This window comes from Leguminivora glycinivorella, chromosome Z (assembly GCF_023078275.1).
Source record: "Leguminivora glycinivorella isolate SPB_JAAS2020 chromosome Z, LegGlyc_1.1, whole genome shotgun sequence".
Classification (NCBI taxonomy): domain Eukaryota; kingdom Metazoa; phylum Arthropoda; class Insecta; order Lepidoptera; family Tortricidae; genus Leguminivora; species Leguminivora glycinivorella.
The window spans coordinates 6,118,750-6,143,849 of record NC_062998.1 but is presented as its reverse complement, the minus strand read 5'-3'; the positions used below and the strand labels follow the sequence as shown (position 1 = coordinate 6,143,849).

Here is a 25,100-nt window from a genome sequence, read left to right as displayed (position 1 = left end):
GAAAGGAGGTGGTGAAATTCTTAACCCGTCACTACACGGAGGTTGATGATTACGAAAGTTTAAAAGCTTATTAAATGTGCTATATTATGTTTATTTCCATCAAGATTTACAATGTCTTGTATAGTTTTCGAAATAACTGCTCTTGAAAATTTATTTGAACGTCAAAACTTTATCTTGGTACTAGGATACGAGTAGGTAGGCTATACAGTTTATCCAAAAATATGACTGAATAAAACTTACATATAGCAAATTGAATTAACTTTTAATCTTCCTTATAATCATTATGTCACTACAAAGAGCAGTTTCTAATATGTAAGGGAAAAACCGAAATATGAGACTTTCAAACCCTCCAGCTCTCTGCCGGCATAAGGGAATTTAGGGAACTTTGATATGTTTAGCTCCTAAAACTCCTAACTATTAGATTAAACGAAGTTATGAAGCCATAAGTTTTGTTCCTTTTATACACCTGAACGATCATTCATTTTCTTTCCGGGTTCCTGCATAATAAAATTGGTTATAAGAATTGGGAACACTGAGCGCCTTTGGACGCCGATGGCCTCTTAATAACAGTCAATTTTGTTATATTGTTAGATAGATACGCGCTTAGTTTTACTAATGTAACAAGCATAATCGCGAAGCTATTTTAAAAAAGTAACGCTAATTTCTCATATCAAACTTTACCATGATCGCATTGCAAGTAGTGAATCTAAATATGTTTAGTAATTAACTCAATACACAAAGTTATGTTTGCAGGTGGTGAAACCTTTAACTAACAATATTGGTTGGCAGTAACTTGGGTGCCGTGTCGCCACGCCTGCAAAACTAACTTTGCAGACTAATTTAGTACATAGTATGGAATAATGTGATTAGTATAGCTTTATAAACTGAGTTCGTTAGTACATAATTATATTGTATTTCGCGAGTTGCTTATGCAACTGCAGGTGAGTGGTCAGACTTGTGCAATAATAGTATATTAATATTTATAATTTGTAAGTGTTTGTTATAAGTTTTGAAACAATGTTTTTATATATTATTCTATAAATTTTAAAGTAGGTAGTCAATTAAGACTCAACAAGACTTTTCAACGATTTTTAAAGGCGCGGACTCATCAAAAATTACACCATAAACGCCTAATTATTTCATTGTTCAGATTTTCGAATTGCGTTCCGATTGTGGTTAAGTTTTGGAGGAGGAAATAGTCGAGACAGGCACCTCGATATTAAAGTTGTATTTGGTAGATAGAAAATTAACACAATCATCTTTTCAGAAATGGGTTTCATCAACAATATGCTGTGTTTCCACGTGCTAGTCGCCTTCCTGGCGACGGGCGACGGCTCCTTGACCCCCATAATAAAACCTTTCCTGTCCATGCTCGACGCAAAAAATAGGGGGGCACCCGTAGCACCAGTCATCGTACCGAAAGCAGCCACTCCCGATGCCCCTGTAAAATCAAAAATGACACGCGTCTTCACCCCTCGCATGGACGAATCATCAAAATTAATGAATAGGGTGGGAAAAAATGACGATGACCAATTTGCCTGGCCGTTAAGGTCCGATGTACCCAAGATAATGGTCACTCCTTTGAAGAAAGGTCTCGTAGACGGTAATAAAATGTATATGGATACGAGAACCGCGAATATGATTCCCACGATAATGGTCAGCCCTTTGAGGAAGGGCCCCGTAGACGGTGGCAAAAAGGCCATGGATATGAGAACCGGGGATATGATACCCAAGATAATGGTCAGCCCTTTGAAGAAAGGTCTCGTAGACGGTGGCAAAATGTCTATGGATATGAGAACCGTGAATATGATACCGACGATAATGGTCAGCCCTTTGAAGAAAGGTCTCGTAGACGGTGGCAAAAAGGCCATGGATATGAGAACCGGGGATATGATACCCACGATAATGGTCAGCCCTTTGAAGAAAGGTCCCGTAGACGGTGGTAAAATGCCTTTGGATATGAGAACCGGGGATATGATACCCAAGATAATGGTCAGCCCTTTGAAGAAAGATCTCGTGGACGGTGGCAAAAAGGCCATGGATATGAGAACCGGGGATATGATTCCAAAGATAAAGGTTCAGCCTCTGAACGAAGGATTGACAGGTATGAATCGGGGTTTTATGATTCCTCAGTCAAATTGGGGTCCTAAACGAATGATTGTGAAACCGTTCAAAAATATGAATATGTTTGACAAAGGTATGAATATCTTTGATAATTCGAATTCTAATGAGCTGGCCTGGAAAGGGCTCGACATGTTGGACGAAGACTATGACGACGCAACTCCGGAAGATTTCGATCGTATCCTGATTATTGCACCTATAAAGTGAGTGACTAAGTTTCATACATTATTATTTTATATTCAAATATTTTTACAATAATTAGGCAGGTGTATTAAGAAATATTAAAAGGTGCCATGCAAGAGACTATAACATTTAGGTACCTACTGCGAATATATCACAAGGGCTTTCAGATTTTTTATAGGTTAACATGTGAGCCCGACATTTTTCATATTTGCCGGCTTTTTTAGTGACAAGATGTGCTTGGTCTTTGAAAACTCATCATCATCCTCTTTGCGTTATCCCGGCATTTGTCACGGTTCCGCACGGCGGATCACGGGAGCCTGGGGTCCGCTTTGACAACTAATTTTACGAAAGCGACTGCCACCTGACCTTCCAACCCAAGGTTAACTACTAGAGGTCTTGTGAAGAAAGCTTGTGGTTCCGTGCAGATAGCAGTCCATATGGCCCTAGACCGCGTCAAGTGGAGAGAAATCACTGTTGGTCACGATCCTCAGCCATGAGGGAACGACTGAGAAGGAGAAGAGGTCATATTGGGAATTAGTGCGGTTTCCTCACGATGTTTTCCTTCACCGAAGAGCGACTGGCAAATATAGTCGCACGCTCTTACGGCCCAGCCACGACATTGGTCTAAGCGCGACAGCGGTGAGCGGCAGCCATACGTGTGAATGAAAAGTCCCATCCAGCGATGGGATGTCTCGCTCCAATGTATGGACGCCGCTCACCGCTGCCGCGCTTAGACCAATGTCGTGGCTGAGCCATTAGCGCTAGGCCACCAGCGCCTTTTTGGTCTTCGTAAAACTATTCAATACTTCCAGGTCGCGTTCCCGAACAAGCTTCCGCACTAAAGACGGGCCCCGCAAGCGCATGTTGAGGCAAGGGTACGACACTATGAGGAGTGGAGACTGCCCGTTCTGTAACGACAATTTTGTTGGTTGATGCTGCTGGAAAAATATCACGTTGCAAATACTTTCATTATAGGGCCTTTATTCAAAATACAGAGTTTACATTTGAGACTGATTTCATTTGACTCCTCTCAGACCTGTTTCCTTTCTCTTAATCTTGCCATGTTCTGTTATTCCTTTAAAAATACAATGCCAAACACACTAAGCGTTTCATAGTAGTATCAACAACCGTTGCCGTTGCAGTGGCAAAAGTAAATAAGTATTCATAAATATCTAATCAACCTTATCACTATTTTGAGACATTTGTAAACGCCTTGACCTTGCCTTGACCGCTACAACTTATCTGTGCATGTCCTCCGTCCCTGCCAAAGTCGTGCCACAGTAATCTAACAGATGGCGCTTAACGTCTGCTAGTAGGCAAGTGCGGTCACTAACGCGCTACCGGAGTTCCGAAAGTCAGTCGTATTTAATACAACTTCTGTCAATCTCTCGATGTGCTTCAGCCCCAGAGAGTACTCTCTATAGGCTACTTGCCTCTTAGTCAAATCAGCTTCTTTTTGAGAACTGTCAAAACGAATTTGAACGACTTGCTTATATGGAATTTATATGAAATCGAATTGAGTGACGTCACGGTCATCAACTCAGTTACTTAATACATTTCTACCTGACTTATTAAATATAAATTGGATTTAAAAATAACTTCTGTCCAATGTTTTTCTTATCTGATGCTTTATTTCGTGCATGATATAAAATATTTTATTTTAACTACAGTCAAGTTCCCTATTGTTATCCACCTCACCTTACCAATATCTCTCAAGATAAAACTTGTATGTACCTACTTAAGTAAGTAAAAATAACTCCGTTTAATCAATCTCTCAAACCACTGGCCGTGTTCCGTCCATACTCACAATGTAAACCTCCAGTATTTGACCTCATTCGTTTGCCTTAGCGAATGAAAATCCTTGTAAATAAAGATCCCATTCGCGTGCAAACAATATGGTGCACTATAGCAATCTGTGCGGGCAATAAGAAATGCAAGGATTTCTCACAGCTGCGGCCAGCGGATACACTGAAACCTTTGATCAAGAAAATACAATGGGGAACTTGCCTGAACTTTAAATAAAATATTTTATACTAGCTGTGCATTAAATAATGCAACAGATAATTAAAAAAAAAACATGGTCAAGATATTTCATATTTCTTAATCCAACTTCTATAATATTTATTGTTAGGCAATATATAAGTAAGGTAACAGACCCAATCATGGACAGTTTAAGAAAAAAATTGCCTATATTTGATATTTCACTGATACATGTAAAAATTCTACCGCTAAGCGTGTTAAAATTAATTAGAATGTCTTATCCTTCTTTTACATTTCAAGCTTATTGCAGAATAGGTACTCGTATTGGTTTCTTCATAGTTGACAAATTAAAACGAGGTGTTTTTTCTTCAATCATGGACCTCAGTTCTCCAGTAATGGATCCTCCATTATGGACAGTGAAATAAGTTTAAAATTTTACTTTAAAAGCCAACTGATACTCAGTGAGTGAATTTTATATGCCCAAAATAAAATTAATTTGGGTTATTTTAACATAGGATTGTTTCTTGTAAATTTTGAAAAAACTGCGTACGTATGATGGACAAGGAACGATTTACTAAACAGTAAATCGTTCCTTGTCCATCATACGTACGCAGTTTTCCGGTTCCAGTTATGGACACTCGCAAAATAACATTATTTCTTTATATCTTTGGAGTAACAAACTAGTATGTTTTATACCTTATCTCATGGTTAATGCGGTAAGTAAAACTCATTCAAGTTTACAACGAGGATTATTTTTTTATTATTTTATACATGAACTCATTGAACTCAACTCTCTTAGCAACATTACTAAGAATTTGTTCTGATATTTTTTTCAGTATTAAACTGATGACTTTTATCTTGCCGCCAAATCCTTCAGAAATAACCGAATTCAATGAAACTTCAAAATTAAGCAGTTCTATGAATCTTGTTTATGGTACAATTCCGTCAGTTTTTAGAAATTAATTTTAGATACTTATTTTTAAGGATTTGTGTTTTTTTTTTGTCTATAATGGCATCACCGTCCATTATAGGGTATTTTACATTAAACAATATAAAGTAGGAATTATTACCGTAACATCTAACTGAACTCCATGTAAACTTATCACTTTGAGGGATGAAACTTGCACCGCGCAAAATAATCCCGTTAGTAAACAGCAAAAGAAATGAAACAACAAACAATAGATCCGAACATTCCTTACACTTTGCAATTACTCTGCACAAGGATGGCTTTCTACTTGATTAGTAAAATCATAGAGGAGTAAGTAAGGAAAGAGATGTAATTCCATACATCAGTAAATGCGAGTTATTTGTAGTGACATCTAGCGTCGATCACACGTCAAATAGCGTAAATTATCAGTACTGCACTTGTCAATAGATGTCGCGATGAACGAAAAGTCTAATGCTCAACAATTTTTAGCTAATATGTATAACAATAGTAAGTATTCATCAGTATTCTGTTTTCAATTCCTTCTGCTTGTGATGTAAGTTGTAAACTGTTTTAATATTATTATATGTTTTTGGCAGCCGTCACACTTTTGACACTTAATGTCGAGTAGTGGTACCTACTGATAATTTACGCTTTTTGACGCGTGATTGACGCAGATGTCACTACAAATAACTCGCATTTACTGATGTATGGAGTTCTTACTTATTCCTCTATGGTAAAATGTAGGTAGAACGGTATCCTATAAAGCTCCACAAAAATACAGTGTGTAAAGTTAATACGAGCGAATCTCTTAAAGGTGGTTAGTACCTATAGGGCGTTAGAAATGTAAGGCAGGTTATTCAGCCGAGGAAACGCGCGCACTGCCTGCCTCGACCGAGGCACGCCTAAATAGCACGTTTGACGCGCGAGGAAATTGCCTCGCGACGTGATCGCTCTACACTGAGAGAAAAAACAACCAGGTTTCATGTTCGTTCAACAAGTTTTTTGGTTATTTAGTACATTCTTACAAGTTTCTCGTCATTTGAATAAACAAGTCGATTTTATTAAAGCAACATGACACATATTGATTTAAACATATGTTAGACTGATTCAATCAAATATCTTTTAACAAGTTTGACCTTGTAGTTCGACCAAATTCGACTTGTATTATCATCATCAATAAAATACTTTTGTTTTAAACGGATAAACCCGCAACAAGTCGAACTTGTTAAATTCACAATGCAAATTTCTCTTAGTGTATGTGTGTGTATGTGGGCTATTGAAACTACTATGAATACTAAAATTAGGTATGTAAAATAATTACAGATTGAAAATGTTAAAATAATTAATATTGCGGCTTTCCATAAATCCCGTATCGTATGAGCTAATTTGTTACATCCGGTTAATCAGCGATCGCATGCATGCATCAGGTTTTACATTATCAAACACCCACGCATACACGGGAGGACAAAGAAATTTGATAGATTCTAGGCTAATATAGTATTTTATACAATCGTGATATAATACAAAGCTTTTCAGTCGAGTACCATGTTTAGGCCACGAAGCTTGCTGAGTGGCCTAATAGTACGGTACGAGAGTGAAAAGCTTAATTATATCACTATTGTATACAATACTTTTTCTACGAGTCATCTTCATCATCAATGGACGGAAATATCATCATTCATGCAAGTTAAAATTAATGTTAATAGCGTCGTTCACCGTTGTATCAACATCGAATTACCTAACAACCAATTTTTTGTAATAACCGTCTCTGATTGGCCGATAACGCGACAGATAAAAGATGCAGAAAAATTTGCCAGGTATCGCAAATTAGTATAGAAATTGTATGAAGTTCTATTTTTGAAATTATTACAGTTAACTAAAGTCAACTAAAATGAGGTTATTATAGTTGAGTCACTTGAGTCGGAACTGCCATAGAGTATCCAACACTGAAAAGTTAGCACTTATAGTTTAGTCTGTGGTGTCCTAATTGACAGATTACAGTCGACGAGTAGAAAAAAATAGTAACATTCTCAGTCATACCCTCACTTAGCTACCAGAGTCCAACTATGTAGTATGTACAAGTTCTAACCGCATTATTCATAGCGGTAAACGACAGTTTCAGTGTCTAAATGCAACAGTGTTTGGCAAGCTTATTCCATGGGGGTAATATTTAACAGGAATTTTAGAGGAGTCCCAGATTTACACCAAAAGCATTTAGTAACTGCTAAGCTGGCCATATCACATATGAAGGCCCGGTGTATGTCCGAATAACCTTTCGCGCGCAATTTTTGTGTTTAGTGGGCACATAATTGTTTGGGGGCGCTGTTAAGTAAGTTTGGTTTAGCTTTATTTGAAAATATTAAATTGATTCTTCAAATTGATTTTAGTGGCTCTTGTATAGTGAACTAACAAAAGATAGTTGCTTCCGTGTAAATAAAAGAGAGAGCGAGCGATTTATAGTTTTCCCCTCACTAGCTCGGAAACACGTGTTTTGTCGTTTAATACCAGCGGGTAAAAACGCATTTTATCCACTAGTGGGTAAAGTAATTTGGCCTTGAATAAAGTCAAAATAACTGCTTTAAAATTGATAAAAGTAGGTGAATCTAGTAATAAAGATGATTTACCACCTGTGGAACTACTGGAAGCAGTGATAAACGCATTTTTTGCGTTGTAGTTTCCTCGCTACAGTGAGGGGAAAAGTTTTGTGTTACACTCGGGTGCAAATGTATTTTACTTCTCGTGTGTTAAAAAACTCGCAAGTTCAGGATTCTATTCTCGAACCACTCGCTTCGCTCGTGGTTCAACTATAGAATCCTTTCACTTGCTCGTTTTTTAATTCCACACTCGGCGTTCAATAATAATAATAAATAATAATAAATATTATAGGACATTCTTACACATATTGACTGAGGCCCACGGTAAGCTCAAGAAAGCTTGTGTTGTGGGTACTCAGACAACGATATATATAATAAATATAAATACTTATATACATAGAAAACATCCATGACTCAGGAACAAATATCTGTGCTCATCACACAAATAAATGCCCTTACCGGGATTCGAACCCGGGTGTGAGATATGGGACTACGCTACGGGAATAACGGGCATAAATAGAAAAGCGTGCTTCCAAAACAATATCTATTAAAGGAATGAAAAGACAATAGAAAATACAGACATATGTCAACTAAGTCTTATTCATAGACACCTACATGCAGTATGCATACAACACACCCTCACACTTAATTGAAGATAGCAGGTATAACAAGCCAAGGCATTGAATAATAGGCAACCTTATAAAATTCACAAGAAAATAAATGCAAACAGCTATTAATCAATATCCGGCATCGGAAAGAATCTCACAGGCTTTAAGAGTCGACCAAAACGGCTAGTAGCCGGCTGGGCCCTCGGCAACGGTGCCACTGGTGCTACTGGCTCAGCAGCGGCCGGGGCGGACCCCTGTTCATGCGCGCCCGCGGTCCCTGCACTCGCCGGATCAGCTGTGCCCGACACCTCACCACCAGACGTATCCCAACTAGGCCACACCAACGACGTACCAATACGATTGCGCTCACTGTGCTTAATTTGATCAACGTGCTTTTTAACTAACGAACCATCCACCCTTTCCACCATGTAATTCCTAGAGCCTACTAATTCTTTTATTGTACCCTTTATCCACCTTTCCGAATTGGCGTGCTCACGCATGTGCACTAGATCCCCTACTTGAAATTGACGCTCGCGACCCCCAGCGGCTCTAACTTGCCTCTCCTGCGCGCGCTGCACAGTACGCTCGCGCTCCTCTACTCCACGAAGCAAATCTAGTCGGCAGCGCAGCCTCCGTTTCTGCAGCAACAATGCAGGAGAATCGCCCGTGGTGCCGTGAATTGCGTTTCTGTAGGACATTAGATATGCTTGCAAGGCTAAGTCGATATCCACCCCCTCTCGCTTTGCCTTCTTGATAGCCTTCTTACAAAGCTTAACGGCGTTCTCAGCGGCACCGTTTGACGCTGGATGATATGTCGGTGTCAGTATTTTTTCAATTCCATTTGATTGTAAAAATTGATCATATTGTGCGCTACAAAATTGAGGACCATTATCAGAAACTATCGACCTTGGCAAACCGAATCTAGAAAAAGTTTCACACAAAACTTTAATGACCGATGACGTCGTCGTTCTTGGCATTCGGAAAATTTCGATCCATTTTGTAGTCGAATCTACGATAACAAAAAACGATTCGTTCTCGATAGGGCCTAAAAAGTCGACATGTAGACGCGTCCATGGTTCTGTAATGTACGGCCACGGCTTGGGAGGCGCCCGGGGCGGCGCGCTGCTCTCGGCCACGCACGCGGCGCACTCGCGGCACACGCGCTCCACGGCCGCGTCGATGCCGGGCCACCACACGTAGCTGCGGGCCGTGCTCTTCATCTTCACCATGCCCACATGTCCCACATGCAGCTCTTGTAAAATTTTGCTTTGAAAAACAGACGGCACTATTATCCTATAACCCCATAATATACACCCGGCCTCCATGTACAACTCATTTCTACGAGTGTGATAAGGTTTAAGGTTTTCATCATCACAGTAAGCAGGCCATCCTGAAGCAATATACATCATAACTTTTACTAAAATCGGATCTTTGCTGGTTGCTTTTTTAATATCAGTACTAGTTATAGGTAAAAAGTTTTGTACATAATTAAGATATGTTATCTCCGATCGTACCTTTCTGTCAGACCCGGTAATCAATCGCGACAATGCGTCCGCTCCATTATCTTCACTCCTAACATATTCTATATCAAAATGATACCCAGACATGATCACCGCCCATCTCTGTAACCGACTCGCAGCCATAGTAGGTATACCGGCTTTGTCTCCAAAAATGGTTACCAGTGGTTTGTGATCAGTCTTCAAAAGGAATTTCCTGCCATATAAGTATTGGTGAAATTTTTGAACACCATATATAATCGCCAGCGCCTCTTTCTCGATCTGCGAGTAGTGTCGCTCGGCGGAGCTCAGTACCCGACTCGCGTAGGCGACCGGGCGCTCGCCGGCCGGCGTGCGGTGCGCGATCACGGCCGCCACGCCCGTGCTGCTCGCGTCCGTCGTCAGCACCAGCGGCAGCTCGCTCGAGTAATGCGCCAGTACCTCACTTGACTGCAACTTCCTCTTAATTTCTTCAAATGCGGCCTGACAAGCTTTACTCCATACAAACCTGACATCTTTCTTTAATAATTCATACATCGGGGACAGTATCGTGCTTAAATTTTTAACAAATTTTGCGTAATACATTATCATTCCAAGAAATGATCGCAGCTCTGAAACATTCTGTGGACTTGACATTTTATTTATGACTTCAACTTTACTTGAGCATGCTGACACTCCTTCCCTTGAAATGACAAAACCTAAATAAGTGACCGAATCCGCAAAAAAAGTGCATTTTTATTTTTTTATTTTCAGACCGTACTTTAGTAATCTGTCAAAAACCTGACAAAGTATTTTTAAATGATCGTCGTCGTTTTTCGCCGTTATGATCACATCATCAAGATAGACCCCGACCGTGGGTAAGTCAGCAAACATTTGTTCCAGCTTGCGTTGAAAGATACCAGGGCTTGAAGCGAGGCCATATACCAGGCGATTGTACTGAAACAGGCCTTTATGGGTATTAATTGTCGTAAATTTCTTGGTATCGTCCAACGGAAATTGCGCATAAGCCTGACTTAAATCAATTTTTGAAAATTTGTCCCCACCATTTAATTTCACTAACAAGTCATCTATCCTAGGCAGAGGGTACCTATCTATTTCTAACCATTTGTTGAGCGTTAGTTTATAATCAGCACAGATACGTATGGAGCCGTCCGACTTGACTACTGGTACAATTGGCGTGGCCCAGTCCGAGCACTCGACCGGGGTGATGATGCCGTCACTCACCAGCTGGTCCAGCGCGCGGTCGACCGGCTCGCGCAGCGCGAACGCCAGGGGCGCGCGCGCATGAACACGGGCGTCGCGCCTTCTCGCAGCCGAAAACCCACCGGCTCGCCCGTGTAGCACCCCAGCCCGTCTTCAAAAACCTGCGCGTATCTGGAACTGAACGTTTTTAAATCAAATTTCCCTCCCATCACTATATTGTTACACGGGAAACTTTTAGGATCTACAATACCCAGCTCCTCTAACCATTCGCGACCTATTAAGGTCGTCCTCCCGCCTTTCACGATATACAAAGGAAATTGACGCATTTTATCCTTATATTTAACGATAGGCATTATTTTACCTACGATCGTTACGGGAGGGCCTGTGAGATAACGCAATGACAGATTGGAATTTCGTAACTCACAGTCACTGAACATTTCACGATAACAATCGAAGCTAATACATGATATCCGACTACCAGTGTCTATCTCCATTTCTAACTCTCTATTATTAACATCTAATGTTACATAATAGGGTCTGTAATTTTTTGAATTACTTATGTTATAAATGGAACTCATTACCTCAACACTGTCGTCGATATCCCAATCATTCAATACTTCGTTCACATGATTGCCCTCTGTGTAACTCGCGCCTCCTGCGGCAAGTTTAGGGCACATTCTTTTGAGGTGGCCTTCCTCATTACATACGCGGCATACATAAACGCGAAATTTGCATCTCGCTGCATTATGGTGCCCGCCGCAAGCCCGACAGCTCGAGTGAGTCGAACCGCTCCCGGCGCCGCGCCCGAACGCCGTCCCGCCAGCCTGCCTCGCGCGCCTCCGGTCCGCGCCTGCAGCTGCGCCAGGCGCGCCGCTCCCGCCGGCTGCGCCATCGCTGTAGCGGCCGCGCGCTCGCTCGCCGCTCGCCGCTGCCCCGTGGCTCCGTCGACTGCCCTCACTGCGTTGGGTTGCACTCGTGACAGCATGACATGTCACGGCATCGTCACCGTTCGTCGACCGCTTGCCGTTCACAGCCGCCGCGTTCGTCTCCGCCGCTTCTAAACCATGGGCTAGTTTGTACGCATTTGAAAAACTGACGTCCTCTTCCGCGAACAACCTTTGTCTGATCGACTCGCTGAACAATCCACAGACAAACTGATCCCTTAAATTTTCGTCTAAGCCCGATTTGAAGTCGCACGTCCTTGCCAACTTCTTTAAAACCGCCACGTAATCCGAAATAGGCTCCGTTTGATTTTGTGTTCTTTGGCGGAACTTGTACCTCTCAGCTAATATACTAGGTGTTGGTTGCAGATGTTGTGACATAACTTTATCAATCTCACTATATGACAATTCGTGTGGTTTCTTGGGTGAACAAAGGGTCACTAACAGCTCATAGGAAGGACCGCCGATAAAGGTGATTAATGTTGCGACTTTTTTTTCCTCCTTGACATCATTGACAATAAAATATTGTTCAATACGGTCTAAGTACGATGACCATTTATCGTTGTTTACCTCGAAAGGCTCGATCTTACCCACAGTCATGTTTGCCCACACAACAGCATACGCCACACACTCTTATACACGGTACACAGTTCTTTCCCAAATCTATTAACACATGATAGCGCAAGTCCAGATCGTCGCCAATGTGAGATATGGGACTACGCTACGGGAATAACGGGCATAAATAGAAAAGCGTGCTTCCAAAACAATATCTATTAAAGGAATGAAAAGACAATAGAAAATACAGACATATGTCAACTAAGTCTTATTCATAGACACCTACATGCAGTATGCATACAACACACCGGGACCGCGGCGCAGCAGGCAGGGTCACTACCGACTGTGCCAGACCGGTCGTTAAAATACAACTTTGCCCCCTTGTATAACAAATAACTATTACCTGGCGACAAACGATAGCTCATCATTTCGGTGGGACCGGCACTTAGTACCGTAGCCGAATTGCATTTCTGCGTCGCGAAACGAAAACGAAACGCCGCGAAAGGTACAGTCTGGCTCTGTCGCGCCAATACGCAAGAGCGATAGAGATAGATATCTACGAGCGTTTCGTGGGCGTTTGTGCCATTCGGCTACGTACCCAGTGCCTGCGGATTCTACTGTACACAGTTACGCAGATCACCGCAGGTGCTAGTGTCAAACTTGTGGTAAGGATCAACTCGCCTACGTTGGGCTCTCGGTCGGAACGCCGGTCGTCGGTCGGTAATCTCATCGCGAGGGTGACATAATGTGGTTATGTGTAGATTCCCTAAATTTGACTTGTCGGGGACGCCAGGGGGAAGGTTAACTCCGTCTTTGGAGGACCTGTAAATGACATTTTCACACCAACTGTTAAAGGTTCTCTTGATACTTCACAAACGGATGACAGAGTTGCATTTTATTCACAAGAGTGCAAAGTACCTTATTTAATACGAATACAGTCACCGGCATAAAGAAGTGATGATTTCTGTACCTTGTCGCTTTTAATCGTTTGCCAATTTCGTGTGATATTATCAAACGACACTTTAATATAATATGACAAGGTACAGAAATCATCACTTATTTATGCCGGTGACTATGTATATATGTGTACATTTTTTCACCTTATTGTTACGAGTTAAGGTGAAGAAATGTACAGATATTTATGAACTCGACTCGACATAACTTGATGCCCAATGCTGACTGGCAGAACTGACGTTGAACGATGATTTTGAATCATACATAGAACATTACGATACAAGTGCGAAAAGAGGAGATTTAAACACGATCCGAGGGAAATCGTAACTCGTACTCGTATCGATTTAAAACACTTTTAAAAACAGAATTACGAATTTCCCGTTCGCACGTGTATGTTATTATGCTCTGAAACATAATATGTATTTTTTTTGTTCATTTCTTAAAACGCTCACTGGCATTAAATGGAAAACGAGGATGAGTGCCTAACTGTTGGATGGGAAATCAAATATTAAGTAAAGTGGTCAATTGAATGATGGATAAGAGAGGCATTACAATTGAAAATTATGATATTGATGTGAAAATCTAATGTGCGTACTACGATAATACGTTTATGTAAAAATTATACGCTTTTATATTCCTAACTACTTACTTACCTATGATATGATTGACCGATTATCATAATCTCAGTTTCTTAATCCCGATTATAAAGACGTTCGATATATATCTGAATAGGCGAGACGACTAAAAAAGAACTAATTAGTCCGTCAGTTAGATTATCAAAGAATTTTAGATACGTATTTTTTCTTTTTCCTTGTAAACGAAAAATGACGACGGTGCAGTGCGTTGAAGTTTCGCGCGACGTCACGCCTAGGTACATTTTTTACTTAGAACTGTTAGAAGTAACGTCACAAGCCCCCACTCCGGAACTTAGATGCTGCATATCTTTGTATTTTTTCATTAATTAGAAAAAGCGAAAAATATGTGTTCAGTATTTTAGGACGGTGTAACTGACGGACTAAACAGAATGCCATTTTTTATGTAGTCGTCATCCCTATTATGATTTTGAAAATCATGGCAGACGAAAATTACAATTGCGCTATTTCAAAATTCGAATGTCATTTGAACAAAAGGTTTTGCATTATCTAAGTGGTCTTGTATGTCCTACCCCTAGAATGTGTGAGTGGAAGCGAACAGTTACCATCGAATATACTAGAACAGCCAAATTGTAAAGTCCTTTGTTGGCTACTCTTGAGTATCGAAAAAAAAAACATTCAGTCGAATTGAGAACCTCCTCCTTTTCATAATTCATAATCTTTATTTGCTTTTTAAAAAGTGTTAACATAATAGGTGTTACATAATTTTTGTGTCCCAACTTTTTAGCCGGTTTTGAAGTCGGTTAAAAAGGTGAACCAAACCACTGTTTACTTCTTTAGATTTAGGTTTGGAACTAAGCCTTTTCTGCAAATAGGTAAATAGTTGTTTGTTACCCCCATAGCAACATCAAGTCAAGATCAAACTTTTAAATTCGAATATTGCGGTCCTAGTTCGTAATTTTTGCTGGCCAGTTTACTTTTTCACCGTCAAAGGCTCAAAGCTTATACGAGGAAAAGCGAAATGTTCTGCAGTTTTGGGAATGCTATTTTACTGTATTTTTTTAGGGTTCCGTAGACGTAACGGGTTCCCCTTATAGTTTCGCCATGTCTGTCTGTCTGTCTGTCCGTCCGTCCGTCCGTCCGCGGATAATCTCAGTGACCGTTAGCACTAGAAAGCTGAAATTTGGTAACAATATGTATATCAATCACGCCGACAAATTAGTAAAATAAAAAGTGGAAAAAAATGTTTTGCTAGGGTAGCCCCCTACATGTAAAGTGGGGGACAGTTTTATTTTTCATTCCAACCCCAACGTGTAATATATTGTTGGATGGGTATTTAACGAAATAGGAAAACGAATAAGGCTTAATAAAATCGTTTTTTGTTAAAATTGATATTTTCCCATCCCCCCTCTAACTTTTGAACCATATGTTTAAAAAATATGGAAAAAATCACAAAAGTAGAACTTTATAAAGACTTTCTAGGAAAATGATTTTCAACTTGATAAGTTCATTAGTTTTTGAGAAAAATACGGAAAACTACGGAACCCTACACTGAGCGTGGCCCGACACGCTCTTGGCCGGTTTTTTGTGTATCTGAAATCAGGAGCCTACTTTTAACATTGTATTGGTTTTGATCTCAATTTGATACGTCCCCGCAATACTCATGATGATTGTGTACTTATAATAAAGCGCGCGGTTGTTTTGTGCGATTCACGGAAGCGTTCAATTCTAGGATCGCAAGCTATCAACACTGAATCGATGACAAAACTAGTTTCAATTAGCCCCAAGGTGCCGAAGCCGATTGGCATTTCTGCGACGCGAAACGAAAACGAAACGCCGCGAAAGGTAGTCTGGCTCTGTCACGCCAATACGCAAGAACGATAGAGATAGATATCTATTAGCGTTTCGTTTCGTGAGCATTTGTGCATTCGGCTACGTACTGTTATATGCAGCGCCTGCATTATAAGTAGTATGTAGGTAACGCACTTAACATACTCACACCTCGGACACTGGCGACCAAATATATGAAAGAGGCGTGTTCCTGACACACATTCTAAGCTCGTGTAGGTGAACGCGTACCATGCTTGTATGAGTGAGATATGACAGGTCGACTGTTCGCGTTTTTGACAGGCGGTAACTGTGAGGTAACCGAGAGGGGGTGGGCGGCGCTTCCAGCGGGGAGCGGGAGTGGCCATACTGTACGATAGTACTCTTTATTATACTGTGCTTACGACGCATCATTTACGTCATGGCATTACGTTATAAAAGTATGTATCTAAGTAAATTAGGCTAGTCTAGTGAGTTTGTTAGTTGTTTAATTAGCTCTTAAAAACCCTCAAAAGTGTAGTTAAAGTGGTGTTGAACGGTAATAAATAAGGGGTGTAAATTCAATTTTGTGTTTTGTTTAAAAAATACTCCCCCGGAAGCTGCCCTATAACAACCATTCACCACCAACCAGACTGTCTTTAGCATAACTTGCGCTCTCGAGCAAGTTCATAACTCCATACTTGAAGTCGGGCTGAATGTATGTGCTCTTGGTATGGTAAGAACTACAAGGTTTTGAGTTTTGAATGATTCACGGTTATTTTCATTAGACTTATATTGACCGTGATTACCTTTTTGATTTTTGTTGATATTTCGACGCCGTTGCATGCATCATGATCACGGAAAACTGGCAAAGGTGGGTGGATGTTAAAGTTGCATAGACAGCGCGCGATCTACCCTCCTTCGCGCGCGTCGGCTGCGTTCACTTTCAGCGTTACCACTGGTCGCATTCACACTCGATGGTCTGTCCAAACACACTACACTCACAGTGTCACTACGTTTGTTCAATTCTGACTTCACCGGTTTTTTACACAAACAAATCACTGGATTCCATACATTAGATAGTTTGAAACCATCCTCACGATTGAAATTTTTATTAATTTTTATTAAGCAGAAACGTCTGCTAACGATTCTAAACATTTTTATATTAAAGGAAAAAATGGAAAAAATTGAAAAATTTACGCTTCCGGCGGGACTTGAACCCGCACCATTTTTGCAATCCGTGCAATGCTCTTACCAATTGAGCTACGGAAGCCACGCCGGACTTCGCAAATCTTTCCATGCCTATCCTTTTGTACACACGTCTTGGGGTGACGTCTAGCGCCATCTACCGACAGACTATTACATCTTGTAACGGCACTGGAGTCTCAAGTTATATTGAGAATTCACCAGTAACAATGTGCTAACCCATACTAAATTAATTTTTATTAAGCAGAAACGTCTGCTAACGATTCTAAACATTTTTATATTAAAGGAAAAAAAGCCCCGCCGGAAGCGTAAATTTTTCCATTTTTTCCTTTAATATAAAAATGAAATTTTTATATTTGTGAATCTCAATGACTTCTCTTACCAATCTCGGTATGTAGTGGCGTTCCGTCGAAATTACCTTAGGACTATGCAACTCGATCCAATGACCCGCCTTCGTCAGTTTTCCGTGATCATGATGCAGGCAACTGCGTCGAAATATCGGGAGCTCGACAAAAATCAAAAAGGTAATCACGGTCTATATCCCAGATAAGTCTTACAAGGTTTTGTTTCATCTTCATCACATTGTTTGAGTCGCTAAAAAATAAAACCATATCAAAATGTAATAATGGATTGGGCCACAAAAAAATTACAAAAGACTAATCGGTAAAAGCTTGTACTTAAGCGATTCGTAGAATCAATTAACAAACTTAGAGGAGACTTGTACTGGCTGAGGTTGATAAATAAATATACAATAATAACAATTTATGGAGTTTTTCGGAATTTATGTGCGAAATGTCATTTGATATTTGCCAGTCGCTTTTCGGTGAAAACATCGTGAGGAAACTGGACTAATTCCAATAAGGTCTAGTTTACCCTTCGGGTTGGAAGGTCAGATGGCAGTCGCTTTCGTAAAAACTAGTGCCTACGCCATATCTTGGGATTAGTTGTCAATGCGGACCCCAGACTCCCATAAGCCGTGGCAAATGCCGGGATGACGCAAGTAGAATGATGAACAATTTATGGAGGTTAACTATGTTCATAACTACTCCAAATTTTAAATCGACAGCGTAAGTGCGTTTTCACATTATCCGATCCGATATCGGATGTCGGAAGGATTTCAAAGGCAAAAATCAAAGATGGCGGCTTAACAAAAACAGCCTAAAATTTAATGCAAAAAACAGTCGTCAACTTTTGGCAATATTCACAGCACCCTATGTCATTTTCAGTGAATATTAAATGTCCAACATGGCGAATCGTCTGCAGGTAAATCTTCGAACTCATCATCTTTTTCTTCAATAGAAGCTGCATGTTGAAATGGGGCTTTTGACCATGTGTAACTAATGACAAACTTTTCAGTCTTTTCGGCCTACAGAGAACTGCGGATCGATTTTTGAATTTCGAACGCACGAATTCGCCGTTCGAAAGTCTGTGGAAAACGACGTAATGCTATTTTTGAAAAAGGACGGCTAGTAATTGTAAAACTAGTGGTAATGACCACTCGTTTTCCATTCTGTTAGTAGAATTTAAATCGCTAGTAGTGGAGATATTATTGAACGAATTTCACGAAATCGATTGGCCGAGATTCAAAAATCGGCCCCCTGGTGCAATTTCTTTCTTGGCCCTTGTTTTTCTTGTTCCTCGCGTGTTGGGTTTTGACGAAAATGGCGTTGTAGTAACAGATGGCAGAGATGGTAACGAAGAAATTGATGAGATATTAAAATAGTCGGGTTTTCGGGTGGACGAAGGAGAAATTTCTCGGATTATTGGGGTCAAAGGGGCAATTTTCCTCTAGATTGTCTGACTGGTGGTTGTATCCGGTTTCATTAATTTACTCGTTATTATTATTACTATCACCCTCATCACCGGAGCTAGAGCTACAAAGCAGGTTCAAGCGTTCGTAAGAAGAGTCAAGAGAAGACGTTGAAGAGGAAAGTTCGGGCGAAGAAAACATCCTAAGATAGTCAAGCTCTCTTTCGTCATCAGAATTGTCACTTGTCTCAGAAGGGGTATTTTTGTTAGGAATTAGGGCTAATATTTTAGCAGATCTTATTTGGACTACATGCTGTTGACAAGCAAAAAAATCAAAACTAAACTAATTCCATAAATTGCAGAAACTTGGCAAAGTATATTACAATATACATAGAAATAAAACGTATTTCGTAGTGAAATTGGCAATGTTTATCACAGTAAACACACACCTATTATGGTAGTTGGCCGTATACTTGGCATTGTATATTGTGATATACAAACAAAATTAAACGGCCACCGACGATGCAAAAGCAATCCAATCGGTATACAAATCATAGTAAACACACAAAAATATATCTATCAACCTGCTCGATCTATTTTTTAACTATCTTACACTGTTAAAAACATGAAAAAAAAAACAGTAAAAACCTTGCGCTTCGGCGGCAGATTCCGTCATTCGGCCATTTTGGATAAAACTGACGGTTAAAAGTGTTGCCACAACTTTGTAATAATTTTCTACCGAATACGTGCAGATTGAGTCAATAGTATTTGCTATTAAAAATAATTTAAAGTACTTAATAACTTTTGTAGATTTATTTTTTGTCAGTGTATATCCCAATAAACAAAATCAAATCAAATAAAATAAATAAAACGGAAGACTACTTTTCTCCACTCTGACTAAACCCACGCGTTCGGTAGTCACGAATATCTTAATTGAGGCACTGCTGGCCTATTGTAACAACAGACCAGGCTACTTTGACCTTCGATAGCCTAGGTTAACAACCAAAATAAGTGTTACGGAAATTAGCCACACTTGGATGAGCTGCACTATACACACTAGCTTTGGTCCGCGTCTTCATCTGTGTGAAATTAGTGACTTCGGTAGCTCCTATCACCCTACTGGCACCAGTATGGCCTCTCTCGCTCCCCGCTGAAAGTGCCGCCCACCCGCTCTACAGTTACTGTCAAAAACGCGACCAGTCGACCTGTGTTATCTCACTCTCATGACAAGCATGGTACGCGTTCGCCTACACGAGCTTAGGCTGTGTTCGTTGGAACGCGCCTCTTTCATATATTTGATCGCCTATAATATTATGATGTTGGTTGGTATAGGCAGCGGCAGGTCGAGCAGGGTGACGGCATAAGTATGTTATAAATAATAGGCCTGAGTCGTAGGCAAAGTATGAACGAACTTATGTTAGAATGGATCATACATATTCTTTGTAGTGTCATTTATGTTGCAGTAAACCAAAGTGTTACTGTTAAACAATGAAAGTGGCTAATTACCACATTACACCTCCCCCGAAAGTTCCCTTTCCCCCCGGGGTGGCAGGAGAAAAAGAAATGCATGTTACTTGTTTACATCGGCTGGAGTGAAAGCAGTTGGCGGAACCAGTACACAATTTACTTAATGCTAGCTTTACTTAGACTAAGTTTAAACTGTTAAAAATAACACATTACACGCCATTGTCGAGGTGTGCTTCCGGTCTGCCCGAAGTGACAGTAGTTGATGCTACATGACTGTGTACCTAAGTGTATTGTGGCGATTGAAATCCAAACGCTAGTCATACGCTAAGAATGCGTAAGCGATTTTGATGTACCTTCTGTCTCTGCCTTCATCATTCCCCAGGACTCAAATCATTTCTGTAGATACCTTTTAACAAAATCGGTTCAGCAGTTTTTTGTAGAGGTAACACACAGAAAGACACGCAGGATTTAAATATTAGTATGCATGGCCTACAAATACGAGTTTCCGTTTCCACGTAGGATGTTAAATTCAGCTTTTCCGAGGCGTTCATTACTGGGCGCGTACCTCTAGCCAAATAGAGAAACGCTTGCGATAATATCGTTGTCCACCGCCGCGTTGTCCGCCTTACGCCGTGGCTTGCGTGGGCGACGGTCGCGCGATGGTCGCGCGACGGCGATGCGACGCATACGACATCAAACCTTATCGATATGGAAGTATGAGACGCGACGGCGACGGTCGCGCGACCGTCGCCCACGCAAGGCACGGCGTTACAGAAGACCACAGCAGGCCTACGTCACTCGCTCGCGGTCGCGCGTTAAGTACCTACACGCTAGCCGTTCATTCGAATGAACAAGTGGCCGAGGGGCGTCACGCGCCCGCCTGTGTAGTCGCGTGGCACGTACCTACTATTCTTCTGAGTTTTGCGTGGTAAGGTAACTCATTAGTAACTGAGATTCAAAAGTTTTAAGCTTGTGTCGAGAGATGGCAGTCTATGCACTGTGATTACACATTTTACTTTGACAGTGACTCTCTATAATACTCGATCCTCTTTGGTATTAGTTAAATAAAGCGTAGGTATTTATTTGTCGTTTTGCGGGCAAGTGAAGAATCTATTACGCTAGTAACTTATTAATAATCTGTGACTACAGCCAAATAGCATTAGACCCTGCTCATAGTGTTGTGTTCCTGCCGGTGAGTAAGGCTGCCAGAGCTCAACGAGGGTGCGGTGTGCTGGTGACGGAAGGACTACGGAACTAATTTGTTTTGTCTATTGTCCTTTGAGTCGTCGGCAACCCGAACTCTCCTTAGAACTTGTACACTCTTTTTGGCTGTGTTCTTGACGGAGTTGTAACGTAATGGGTTGTAACGCGCACGCACTCCTTGAGTTGCAGGCGTCCATAGGTGACGGTGACCGCTTTCCATCAGGCGGACCGTATGCTTGGTTGCCACCGACGCAGTATAAAAAAAATCGTAGCTAGCTATGTCTATCGCTCTTCCAAATGAGACATACTGCCATTTTATCCCGCCAGGCGGCGCCTGCAAGTGCCTACTGCCTAGGCATGTCACTGTCATTCATATGTGTGAGAGAGAAAAAAATATCTTTTTCTCACTCTCACGTATGAAATTCTTTATCTGTGCAATGGACTAAATAGGGTGGCGCCATCTGTCATAACTTTTGAGTGTGCCTCCTCATTGACGCGACTCACGCGACAGAGCCAGACTGAATTTCGATCGGCGTCAACCGTCAAAGATTGTCATTTCGGCTAGGCTGTTCCCCGTAGCTCTGCCCACGTCGAACCATTTCAATGGAGGATGGCTGGGATTCATTAGAGGCGACCTTGGAAAGTATACGAGCTAGGAGACGGATTCTGAGAAGTTATTTCAATTTCTGTTTACCGCAGAATACACAGACACAGCATTGAAGCGTTTGCATAGGGAGCGTGGGCAACAGACAATTTTACTGGTAAATGCTAAAGTAGTCTCCTACACTAAAAATATTTGATGCAGTGCACGAAATAAAGTACCATATAATTAGAAGAAAGACATGGACAGTAGTTATTTTTAAACATAATTGCGATATATACAATCAACCAATTGGAACCCTAGGCCACTGTAGAACTATCTCATAGTGACGCTACAAATCAGATTGTAAGAAATCTCTTACTGCTTGTCATTTTGACATGGTTGTAGAGTGGCTTAGAGTTCCAATTGGTTGACTGTACAAGTTGCAGAATGTTTTCCGTTAACGACTGGTTTTCAAGAGAAAATTCCCATGCACGATGCCATTAAGAACGTTGGAAGAGATCGCTCAAAGGGATAAGTTCGTCTTTGTACCTTATTTATCACTGAATGTTATTTATAATTTTGTACAATAAGTAAATAATACCTGGAACATTTAAAACGACGTAGATATATTGATGTAAGTATATGTAAAAATGTGACGTCATTTTCAAACTCAAATGGAATTGTGCGACATATTGCCAGGCAGAGTGATGGCAGGTGGAGCAAAATGTTGACCGAATGGTGGCCGCTATCGGATGTAAGAAGCGCCTGGCATCCGTTGGCTCGTTGGGTGGACGACATTCGAAAAACTGCGGGGCACTTCTGGATTAAGCCGAATGTCATTTCTGCGACGCGAAACGAAAACGAAACGCCGCGAAAGGTAGTCTGGCTCAGTCGCGCCAATACGCACGAGCGGTAGAGATAGATATCTACGCGCGTTTCGTTTCGTGAGCGTTTCGTGAGCGTTTGTGCCATTCGGCTACGTACCCTGGACCGAGATAAGTGGCATACACAAAGGGAGGCCTATGCTCAGCAGTGGGCGAGTAATGGCTGAAATGATGATGATGATATGTTAAAATTAGAATGACATTTTGCACGACATTGTTCTAAGCGCGACAGCGGTGAGCGGCGGCCATACAATGGAGCGAGACACAGCGATGGGACTTTTCATTCGCACGTATGGCTGCCGCTCACCGCTGTCGCGCTTAGACCAATGTCGTGGCGCACCTAAGATGTTACTTTGTTTAGTGCAGTTCTGAACGGAACTTGACAGTTCCTAAGATAGATTTGGAGCATCAGTGTCCTCAGTTCTAACCCCAAGCCCTAATATTGTTGCCGACTAAATTGATGAATGTGTATAAAGTTTATGATCAATGAGGTAACTAACCACAGGCGATCTTGATCGAAGAGCGGTCAAATGTGTGCAAGTTGAAGGTAGTTCTATCCAACGCTAATGGCTCAGTGACCAAGACTTTCAGATAATCTAAGAAGATATAAAAGTGAAAAGCACTTAAGTACCTACCTACTTCTGAACACGCACACACACACACTCTCCCACATACATAGTGACCTCACTAATGACGCGTACCCACAAGTACTCGTATTTTATGCCACTTTGCATATTTTGAAAAATACATAAGAACGGGATGTGTAAAAAATAGGTATAGAATTTTACGAAGATGGTTTGATAATGTTTACATACATACATACATACATACATACAATCACGCCTGTTTCCCAGAGGGGTAGGCAGAGATCACGGATTTCCATTTACTACGATCCTGACAAACCACTTTCGCTTCACACACACTTGATAATGTTTGATTTTTGATAATATGATAATGCGCCTTGAATTTCGACATATTAAAATGAATAGTGAATACCTTCAAATCAAGAGTGAACAGGCATCTTCTGGGCGAGCTCACTCCATCGTAGGCCACGTCTTTGCCTTTGGCTAGTCTGTGGTCAATCAAGAGTTAGCCCGTTTATAAAAAAAAAAAAAATATCGCGCCAGGTGTCGTCCCAGGAGCACGATCCGATATCGGATATAGGATCGAGCACGATATCCTAAACATATATTAATGGCGTGGTATTATCTTAGAAATCTGTCTTTGACATCCTTCGTACATCCGATGTCGGATCAGATGATGTGAAAACGCTGTAACTGCCTGCGGTAACTGTGAAACACATACATTCGGAACGAAAGTCGCAAGCACTTACCGCTAGACTACCAGCGCTTCACATGGCAACACATGCCACGCGTAAATGGCACAGACACATAGTACACAAACACGATAGTACTTACTCTTTATTATATACTGTCGCAGAGACGACATCTCTCCTAACATTTCAGCGTGCCTGCCCTCAATAGGCTCAAAATTTTAGGGTTATTAATTCTATGTACTTAATGACAATATATTCTCATAGTATAACTAGTTAAACAGTTAACAAGCTACCCCAGGCCCCGTAGCCGAATGGCATTTCTACGACCCGAAACGAAAACGAAACGCCGCGAAAGGCAGTCTGGATCTGTCGCGCCAATAAGCAAGAGCGATAGAGATAGATACAAGTATCTACGAGCGTTTCGTTTCGTGAGAGTTTGTGCGTTCGGCTACGCACGCTGGGGTCCCAAATGCCTTGTTCCCATATTTCGGCGACCTTGTGGCCTTGACGGTGCGAAGTTTGAGACCCTTGAGTTGTAGGTCGTAGAAATACACGCTCGCCCTTGTAACGGACACCGCGTAAGGGTTATTGGCGGCGGTAACTCTATATAGAATAGAAATATACTTTATTTAACATTAAATTGGATAAATACAAGATAGATACAACACAGACTCGATGCTAAATGGGATCCCACTCAGCATGTTGCCACGGCAAGCCGAGGCGCTGATTTTCAGTGGGACCCTGACTTAATAAACTAAGCTAAGAACTAA

The 25,100-nt window shown here is 41.2% G+C and overlaps 1 protein-coding gene across 1 annotated transcript; it reads left to right on the top strand.

Moving 5' to 3' along the window:
* Window positions 1–1,267: 1,267 nt before the first annotated feature.
* Window positions 1,268–3,312, top strand: LOC125241278. Its single transcript, XM_048149668.1, has 2 exons — window positions 1,268–2,324; window positions 3,117–3,312. Exons 1-2 carry the CDS (start codon window positions 1,270–1,272, stop codon window positions 3,235–3,237), a joined length of 1,176 nt encoding a protein of 391 aa, XP_048005625.1. The 5' UTR covers window positions 1,268–1,269; the 3' UTR covers window positions 3,238–3,312.
* The last annotated feature ends 21,788 nt before the right edge of the window (window positions 3,313–25,100 follow it).